Source organism: Macrobrachium nipponense, chromosome 26, assembly GCF_015104395.2.
Source record: "Macrobrachium nipponense isolate FS-2020 chromosome 26, ASM1510439v2, whole genome shotgun sequence".
NCBI classification, from domain to species: Eukaryota; Metazoa; Arthropoda; class Malacostraca; order Decapoda; family Palaemonidae; genus Macrobrachium; species Macrobrachium nipponense.
This window is the reverse complement of record NC_087215.1, coordinates 76043140-76053791: the sequence shown is the minus strand read 5'-3', so window position 1 is coordinate 76053791 and position 10652 is coordinate 76043140. Positions and strand designations below refer to the sequence as shown.

Here is a 10652-nt window from a genome sequence, read left to right as displayed (position 1 = left end):
GGACAGAGCATACTTTGAAGGAAGAGTTCCTTCCTTTTTTCTACAGAGCCGGTCTTCTAGAATTATTCCCACAGAATAACCCATAAAGAATAGACATCTGTAAGGAAATAGTTTCTAGCATTAATCCGACTAATTGTCCGCGCTTTGACAAGCGATCTTCTACTTAGAAGTCTTCATCAAGGGGACAGAGCATACTCGAAGAAGAGTTCCTTCTTTCATGTCCAGAGGCCGGTCTTCTAGTTCTTTCCCACCTAGAATAACCAGAAGGAAAGACATCTGTAAGAAATAGGTTTCTATGATATCCGACTATTTGTCCGCCTTTGCACACGAGATCTTCTATTGAGAAGAGTCTTCATCAAGGGACAGGCAATACTCGAAGGAAGAGTTTCCTTTCTTTCTGCAGAGCCGGTCTTCTAGATTATTCCCCACAGAATAACCAACCAGAAAAGAAGACATCTGTAAGAATCGTTTTCCTAGATATCCGACTATTTGTCTGCTTTGGCAAGTCTTCTATTAGAAGAGTCTTCATCAAGGGGACAGAGCATACTTGAAGGAAGAGTTCCTTTTTTTTTTTTTCTTTCTGCAGAGCCGGTCTTCTAGATTATTTCCACAGAATAACCAGAAAGAAGAAACATCTGTAAGAATAGTTCTAGATATCCGACTATTGTCCGCTTTGACAGAGATCTTCTATTAGAAGAGTCTTCATCAAGGGACAGAGCATACTTGAAAAGAAGAGTTCCTTCTTCTTTCTGCAGAGCCGGTCTTCTAGATTATTCTCACAGAATAACCAGAAAGGTGTCATCTGCAGCCTGGGATCTAGATATCCGACTATTTGTCCACTTTGACAGAGATCTTTCTATTAGAAGAGTCCTTCATCAAGGGACAGAGCATACTCGAAGGAAGAGTTCCTTCTTTCTGCAGAGCCGGTCTTCTAGATTATTCTCACAGAATAACCAGAAGGTGTCATCTGCAGGAATAGATCTAGATATCCGACTATTTGTCTGCTTTGACAGAGATCTTCTATTAGAAGAGTCTTCATCAAGGGTACAGAGCATACTCGAAGGAAGAATTCCCTCTTTTGCAGAGCCGGTCTTTCTAGATTATTCCCCACAGAAATAACCAGAAGGAAGGCATCTGCAGGAATAGATCTAGATATCCGACTATTTGTCCGATTTGACAAGAGATCTTCTATCAGAAAGTCTTTCATCAAGGGACAGAGCATACTCGAAGGAAGAGTTCCTTCTTTCTGCAGAAACCGGTCTTCTAGATTATTCTCACAGAATCATCTTCTGGTCTTCCTCTGGTATCCCTTCTGGGGTCCTTCTGGGGTCCTTCTGGTGGCCTTCTGGCGTCCCTCCAAACAGCTGTTGGCTCTCAAACTGAGAGCTCGTCCTCCAACCTCCGAACAGCTGATGGCTCTCAAACTGGTCCTCCTTCCTCCGAACAGCTGTTAGCTTCTCAAACTGATGCTGGCTGGCTTGCGTACGCTGTTAGCTCTCAAATGAGCTGTCCTCCCTACCGAACAGCTGTTAGCTCTCAAACTGAGAGCTGGTCCTCTTCCTCAAGAATCCTTCTTCCTCCAAGAAGCTGCTGGGTGTCATCCTCCTCCTGCTCTGGTCTCCCTGTGACGAACCATTTTCAGAATTCTCTCCTATACCTGCATTCAGTTCTCCACCATCTTTATTGGCTGTCCATTAGGGTTAATTTCTCGCAGATTCTACGAAGTTCGTCGATCACTATTTCCAGCTGACTGTCTACGGACGAATTATTTGAGTATCTTTCGACGGTGTATTTTTCTCCTCGAGTTTCCGTCTTCGGAAGTTTGTCAGCTGTAGTAGACTTCGTGCTTGCATTAACCTCCTCTTCGCTGGCATCCTCCGTTCTTGTGTTTTGTAAAGATTCATGAGTTCTGAATTCCTCCGTCATGTCCTGAGCCATGTCTTTCCTCCGTCTCTTTGTTTGGGTGCCGAGTGTTCTACGGTTTATATCCTGAATTTTTTCTTCGAGTCTCGAATCCTTTTCCTGTTCGTCTTTCCTTTCTTGTAAGCCATGTCGTCTTCGAGAGACTTGATCGAATTCTTCTTTCTCTCTGGTGAAGGCTTCAATGTCTAGCCTCAGCTTCTCCTGGGCGATGATGAGGTCCTCTTTTTCCTTCATCAGGTCTCCTCTCATTTGTATGAGGTGGGTAGCGAAGAGACTCTTCTCATTCTGCAGGGCTTCCCTCTCCAATTTCAAGTTCAGTTCGTCCTGGACGAGCCTCTCTTGATTCCTGAGAAGCTTCTCTCTCTCTCTTCTCAGCTCTTCTCTCCATTCAACGAATTCTATGCAGAAAGTTTCCATCTCTCTTTTGAGGGCTTCCCTATCCAAATCCACGGCCCCCCTTTGAGCGAGTTCCACCTGAAAGGCAGTCTTCTCTTCATGGAACTGCTGTCGCACAATGTCGAGCTCTGCCTTTTCCTGGTAGAAGAGTTCTCTTTCCGCATCGAGAGCACGTCTCTCATTCATTAAAAGCTCTCTCGCTTCGTCGTTCCGTTTCATCTCGTCCACGAGGGTGTTCTTTTCCTCTTGCAATTGCTGTTGGACTAGCTGTTCGACGATGGTGGCAAGAGAGTAATGGGAGGAGTCTTCATAAGAGGACGAAAATTCGTTTCTGTCCCCTGGAACGTCTTCAAACCAATAATCGAGCGAACTTTCACGAGAAGGCGAATATTCGCCTCTGTCGTCTGGAATATCTTCAAATCCATATGAGGAGGAATATTCTATGACGCTTTCCGTTTCTTGAGTGGTGCTTTCTTGTTCATAAGTTCCATCTTCCCATGGATTCTGGCACCAACAGTTTCGCACCTTTTCCAGAAGGAACTCAATGTCTCCTACTTTTGCTCGCTGGAGGAGCCACAGGTGGTTCTCATAGTGTCCCCTCAGTGTGAAGTCGTCCCCATCTTTTAATTGTTCTGATAATTTCTCCATTAGATTATCTCTTTCTCTCAGAACGTTCATCCAACTCATCATCCCAAAGGACGGCTTCTTCTCCCGATCTTTCTGGAATTTCTTGGGCAGTGCAGCTTGACATGAGCATTTTTTTATACTCTTCATCACAGCTTTGAGCTCATGTGCTGCTGCCCTTTCCAGGTCCAAGATGTGATGTTCCAGGTGATTTATCACCGGGAGATATGCCGAGACTGGCTCCTTTCTTTCTATCCGGACCATCAGATCGTAGATTAAGTCGTCCTTCTGTTCCCTCACTTTCTTCCATTTCTTCTTCTCTTGTCCTTCGTAGGCTTGACATTGGCAGTTCTTGGTCTCTGCTATGACTGCTGCCATCGCGCCTGTTCCAGCCAGAAGGAGGTCCAGTATGTGACCATCCAGGTGATATATGATAGAGAGGTTCTCCTCCTCTGGATCAATGCCTTCTACTTGTAAATACAGCGCAGCCAATAAAAGTCTCCGTTCTGCCAGCAACTTTTTTAACTTCCTCCGGCCAAGGCGCGGCTTTTTTTGTCTCTCCGGAACTAACTCTTGGCAGCGGCACTGCTTGACTCTTGTAATCACCTTTTCCAAATGGTCTTTTGTAGCCGCTTCAAGTTCATAGATGTGTTTGTCTAAGTGGTTTATGAACAAGACATTTTTAGAGACTGGAGACAAGTACTCCATCTGCTCCATCAGCGCAAAGACCAGTTCGTCTCTTTCTTCCAGTACCTCCTGCCATATCTTCGGCCTAACAGGTGGTTTGGCTGCCTTCCGTTTATTGTGTTCTGGAGGGGTTTCTTTGAAAGGTGCTCTTTGAGCCCTCCGTTCATCGTGTCTTTTAGGCTTCTGGGTTGCTGGTGGTCTTTGAGCCCTCCGTTCATCGTGTCTTTTAGGCTTCTGGGTAGCTGGTGGTCTTCGAGCCCTCCGTTCATCGTGCCTTTTGGGCTTCTGGGTTGCTGGTGGTCTTCGAGCCCTCCGTTCTTCGTGTCCCTTGGGCTTCTGGGTAGCTGGTGGTCTTCGAGCCCTCCGTTCTTCGTGTCCTTTGGGCTTCTGGGTAGCTGGTGGTCTTCGAGCCCTCCGTTCTTCGTGTCCTTTGGGCTTCTGGGTAGGTGGTGGTCTTCGAGCCCTCCGTTCTTCGTGTCCTTTGGGCTTTTTGGCAGCAGGCTGTTCTTTCTTAGTTCGTCGCACTGGTTGATGTTCAGCCTTCCGTTTCACTGGTTCTTTTCCTTTTTTTGCAACACGAGAGTCCATCACTCCTTTGGACTTCTGCATCCTCTTGATGAGATCAATCAGCTGGAGCATCGTCCTCCCGCGTTGCGGTATCTTTTTTCCTTCCTTCGTCGATGTGGTTATAAACCCTCCGTATCCCCGATCTTCCACAGACCTGGGGCCAATCAAGTAAGGAAGCCTCGTGTATCCGAGGCGATTACAACACATAAATGTTCCTGCTAGGAACATCCACAAAGCAATGCACATTATAAAATTCATTTTTAGTTTGTTTTGCAGCAGCAACCTGTCACTTGGGCCTCGTTTTGGAAAATGCCGCGGAGTCTCAGAACCCTCTCTCTTCCTTCCTGCTTCTCGGAGACTGAAAGAATTCCGGAATGGAGTTCTGAGGAAGTCCGTCTGCTGCTAAGCCACAAACGCAAATGATGTGTGTGTGTGCGTGTGTGTAAGCGTGTGTGTTAAATGTGTTGCTTATGTAATGCAATTTATAGCAGAATACAATAAAGTAGTAACTATTTTCTCTATATGATTTTTCTTATTATTATTATTATTATTATTAGTATTATTATTATTATTATTATTATTATTATTATTATGTCGAAAAAGACACGATAATAAATCAATTTAAAAACTCAGAGAGAGAGAGAGAGAGAGAGCTGGTACAACACAAAAAGACAGTTAATTCATTTAGTTTTACTGTCCTTGCCTTCATTTAACCACTAGCGTCACTGGTCCAGTTGGTCTTCGTGAAACAAACTGTGTAGAAGAATGTTCAGAATTGGAACAAGGTACAAAGTTCATATTTAGGCTCTGATAAGAGTTAAAAAATATAGGTCTTCAATGCTTTTTTAAATAAAAAATATGTATTTTATGTTTACTAAACATAAATACATATTTTTTATTTAGAAGTATTCATATGCAATTTAATCGTAGGTTTTTGATTAAAAAATACGTGTTCTATATTTTACTGAAACTGAAATACAAGACCTTCAACTTGAATATAATCTAGCAATCTTATATATATTGTTATGAACTTTTGTAAAGTGTTCGAGTGTATTTTTTTTTTTCTTACCTGCTTCTTTCTTCTTGATGATTCGTTTCTGCAGTCTGGTTCTATGTTTGGCTTTCTGTTCTTCTTAATGTTAGTTCTGGATTAGTAATATTAATAGTTTTTAGTCTTTCAGGAGAAGTTTGAATAAGACGAACGGCAGAGTTTCTTTTCTTTACTATTACAAAGAATACAAGTTACAACTACAAAGTTTATAAAGTGAGAATCTGGTTCAGACCACTGGCAATGTTTTTGCCTCTTTACTGTACGATGAAGGCTGGTCCTCTGATTCTTCTGACGTTCTGAAATTCAGCCACCCTCGGATCGAATTCGGCCCAGCCTCCTAAGGCTGTGTAGGTTCTAGTTCTCCGCCCAAATAGATTCTTGATTCGTGGAGTCAGTAATTTAACATGTTATTACCTCCTCCTGGCGGTGGAGCTTCATTCTCGATGGAAGCTGAGTCAGTCTGGTGCGAGGTCACAGGTCAAAGATTTTATGGCGGTCTTAAGATTTTAATTGCATTGGTGTTATGGCCCAACGTCCTGTGACTAAGGTTTTGTTTCGTCTAGGTTTGTTGATCAAATTCTGACTCACGCACCAAAGCTCAATTCTCTTTCTCACTTTCTCTTTCTCGTTAGTTTCACTGTACATGCTCTGATTAGTCTCTCCTTTTTTTGTTTTTTACGCTACCCTATCTGCTGTTATTTCTTATAGCTGTCATTACAAATAAATAAAAATAAATAAATAAATAAAAATAAAAAAAGTAGATAAATGAATAAAATTAAATAAATAAAAAAAATAAATTAAAATTAAATAAAAATAAAAATAAATAAAAAATCAGATAGAAAATAGATAAAAAATAAAAATAATAAATTAAATAATTAAATGAATAAATAAAATAAATATAAAAAAATTATTAAATAAAAAATATATGAAAATAAAAAAAATAAAATAAAAATAAATAATTAAATAGAAAAATAAATAAAAAAAATAAAAAAATAAAAAAAAAAATAAAATAAATAATAAAGTAAATAAATCAATAAAATAAATAAAAAAATAAAAATAAATAACAAACAAATAAAAAATAAATAAATGAAAATAATAAATTATAATAAAAATAGAAATAACAACAACAACAACAACAATAATAATAATAATAATAAAATAAAAATAATAATAATAATAATAAATAATAATAATAATAATAATAATAATAATATATAATAATAATAATAATAATGAAAAGAAACCCACAAAATCACTGTGTATAACGTGCTTACTTATAAGTATTTAAATTTTATTTTTTACTCCACACTCGAGTACTTTCACGCCCTATATGTGACCCATTTTCAAGAGATGTGTAGGTTTTTGTCAGCATGGGTCAAGCCAAGCAGTCTTCGGGAACTTCTCGTTGAGCTGTCATTTTCTGTGATGGCTGTTCTGGTTTCCTTGAGAGTTGCAAATCCCCTCTTGTCGCTCTGATATCCTGAGCTGATGGTCAATAGGATTTACCCTTGCAGTAAGTGAGTGGTCACAAAAGTCTGTTTGGCAGAAAAAACCTAATCTCCAGTCCGAAGAGTCAATCTTATAGCTTCTATTAATACAAAGCTCGGCTTATGGGATCTTCTGAGGTAAAACCTTTGTTTCCTCCTATTACTTTATTCTCTCTGATGAGTGCTCCTTCTACTGCCCTAGGCGCCGAGAAGTCTCCTGATGTTTGGTGCGGGCGTGGTTCTTTATAGCCCCCTCCTGGGCGTAGCAGGAGAGTCTCTTACACAGGTGCATGCTGGTCATACCAAAGGTGGGCATAAGTAAGGTGGTTGCATCTGGAGCGTTGGAAATCGGCTTGTCGTCATCTCTTGCCTGCATAGGCAACGCCCCCTTTCACCTGTGCGGCTGTGCGATGAAGGCAGGCTTGTAGTAATTGTAATTTAATTGAAATGTTGTTCATTACACATTCTTAAGGTAACTGTAATTGTAATTCTTCAAAGAAATCTCTGCTTAATATCAATTCTAGTTATAATAGAAATTTGCTAAACGTATCATGACGTCATACTACAGATATGACGTCACATGCCGAAATATTTCTTGGAAATCAATAAAAATCTAAACATTTCCTTATGTTTTCCTGATTTATATGACACCAGACACCATGTGCTAGCTATGCTAACATGTCCAATTATAGTTAAAAGTACCGCCTCCTCCCTCTTTCTCTAATGTAACTGAAATTTGACGGACATGAGAATAAATGGGGAGCGGAAGCAAGCTTCGTGAATTAGAAAACGATAAAGCAAATATCCTCGGGGACTATGGTATCAATACACAAAAGGTGATATGTGCCAATAGACCAGACGTGACGTTGATTGATAACATTAAGAAGAATGTATCGCTCATTGATGTCACAATACCGGACACCAGAGTAGAAGGGAAAAGATTGAGAAGTATCAGAGAGAGAGAGAGAGAGAGAGAGAGATCGATGACAATATCATAGTATATCTGTAAAGACTGAAATGTAAATTTATACACTGATCTTCACCCTGCATGTGAAAATGACCTCCATAGGCGTTCTACTAGCCTGTTTAAGTAGGTCAAGGAATAGTCAGAATACAGACTTCGAATAAAAAAAAAAAAAAAAAAAAAGTTAACCATAAAGAACTCTACGGGGTTTAAAACGAATGTTTAACTACCTCTGGCATCTTTGAATAAAATTAAAATTGAGTTTCATAATTATCTATTTTAGACATGCCAGCCTTAGGTGGGTTGTTCAGCAGTTTAAGCAACAATGAGAAAATCATGATTATGAACATAGACGTACAAAATATTACTGCAGCTGAGGCAGCAATTACTTTTAATATGGCTTTTAATTTAAACATGTTTAAAAGATGGTTTACTTCAGGAATAAAGGTAAAAATAATGAAATAATATCTCTGTAAATTAAAATGAAAAAAATAAAAATAATAGAAATGTAGTATGAATAAAATAATAGTAATAAAAATAAGCCTGAAGTTGATAGTTATAAACATAAAAATAATAAAAAAAATAATAAAAATAATGATAAAAATAACAAATATATTAATATACATACAACCAATAAAATGAAAATAAAGAAATTTAACAATACAAACAATGGCCGTAAAAATAAAATTAATTATAAATTATAAAAATAATCAAAGCAATTAATAAAATATAATAATAATAAAACTTCAAAATATAAATGATATATATGAAAACAAACATGAAAAAGAAAATAAAACAAAGTAAAATATTATTATAATAAATAAGAAAATAATAATAAGAATCCAAAGTTAAGAATAAATACAAATACGTTAAATTAAAATTAATGGAAACATAAATATAGTCCTGTAATAAATAAAGAATAAAAAACGAATAAATAAATAATTATAAGATAAATAAAAATAAAAACGTAAATAAATGAATAAATAGAAATAAATGATAAAAATATAAATATATCAAAATAAATAAATATATAACTATGTAAATAAATAAATAAATAAAAGTATATATGAAAAGATAATAAAACAAAGTAATATTATTAATAATAAAAATAGAAAATAATAATAAGAATCAAAGTAAAGAATAAATAAAAATAAGTAAATAAAAATTAATGGAAATAAATAAATATATTAGAATAAATAAAGAAATAAAACGAATAAATAAATAATTATAAGATAAATTAAAAAATAAAAAATAAAAACGTAAATAAATGAATAAATAAAAATAAATGAAATAAAAATATAAAATAATCAAAATCAAATAAATATATATAAGTAAATATAAATAAATAAATAAAAGTATATAAAAATGAATGAATAAATAAATATATATATATATATATATATATATATATATATATATATATTATATATATATATGTGTGTGTGTGTGTGTGTGTGTGTGTGTGTGTGTGTGTGTATAAAGTAAATGAATAAATAAAGACAAATAAGCTAATAAATAAATAAATATAAATAAATATATACATAAATAAAATATCATAAAAAATAAGTAGATAAATATAAATGGATATAAAAATAGATTAAAATAGATAAATAAAAATATATAAATGGAATAAATTAATAAATAAAGATAAATAAAAGTATATAATAAATAAAAATAGATAAGTAAATAAAATAAACATAATAAATAAGAGTAAATAAATAACGAAAAATAATTAAATAAATAAATAAAAATAAATCAATAAATAGAAAATAAATACATATATAAATAAACAAAAGTAAATAAATAAAAATAAATGAAAATAAATATATAAATAAAAATTAGATAAATAAATAGATAAATAAATAAATAAAAATAATAAAAATATATGAAATAAATAAATAGATTAATAAATAAATAAATCGAAATAGATATGTGATTAAAATAATAAAAATACATAAATGAACAAAAAATAAATGAATGATTGAAAATAGAAAAATAAATAAGTAAAAATAAAAATAAATAAATGAATAAATAAAAATGAATAAATAAGAATTAAATAAAAAATAAATATAAAATAAATAAGTTAATAAATAAACGTACTTGAATAAAAAGATAAATAATTTAAAATAAATAAAAAATAAACCAAATAAATAAAAATGAATACGTTAATAATATGAAAAACAAATAAATGAAAATAAACATATAAATAAATAAATAATAAAAATAAATAAATAAATAAATGAATAAATAAATAAAAATAAATAAAAGTAAATAATAAATAAAAAATAAGATAAGTAAATAAATAAACATAAATAAATAAAAGTAAATAGATAACGAAAAATAATTAAATAAATAAGTAGAAATAAATAAATAAATAGAAATAAATACATATATAAATAAACAAAAGTAAATAAATAAAAATAAATGAAAATAAATATATAAATAAATAAAATAAATAAATGGATATAAATAAATAAAAAATAAATAAAAATAAAAATACAAATATATAAAAAATGAATTAATAATAAAAATAAAATAAATTACAAATAGATAAGTGAATTAAATAATAAAAATACATAAATAAATAAAATGATAAATAAATTAATAAATAAAATTATATAAAAAATAAATATAAATACACAAAGTTAATAAATAAAAAAACATGTACTTGAATAAAAAAAGATAAATAAATATAATTTAAATGAATAAAAAATAAACAAATAAATAAATTAATACGTTAATAAATATGGAAAAAAACAAATAAATGAAAATAAATATATAAATAAATATATAAATAAGATTAAGTGAATAAACACAAATAAATAAAAAAAAAAAAAATTACTAAATAAAAATAAATACATAAAAATTATAAATTATTAAAAACAATAAATAGAATAAATAAAAGATATATAATTAATTAATAATAAAAAATGATAAATAATAATAATAAATA

At 32.8% G+C, this 10652-nt stretch overlaps 1 protein-coding gene across 1 annotated transcript; it reads right to left on the bottom strand.

Annotated features, from left to right (window-relative positions):
- Positions 1–1680: 1680 nt before the first annotated feature.
- Positions 1681–4269, bottom strand: LOC135199737 (trichohyalin-like). Its single transcript, XM_064227894.1, has one exon. It carries the CDS (start codon positions 4267–4269, stop codon positions 1681–1683), a length of 2589 nt encoding a protein of 862 aa, XP_064083964.1.
- Between the last annotated feature and the right edge of the window lie 6383 nt (positions 4270–10652).

Bases quoted from the DNA above. Each gene is read 5' to 3' on its own strand.
- LOC135199737 (XM_064227894.1), bottom strand. From the start codon at position 4,269: ATGCTCCAGCTGATTGATCTCATCAAGAGGATGCAGAAGTCCAAAGGA.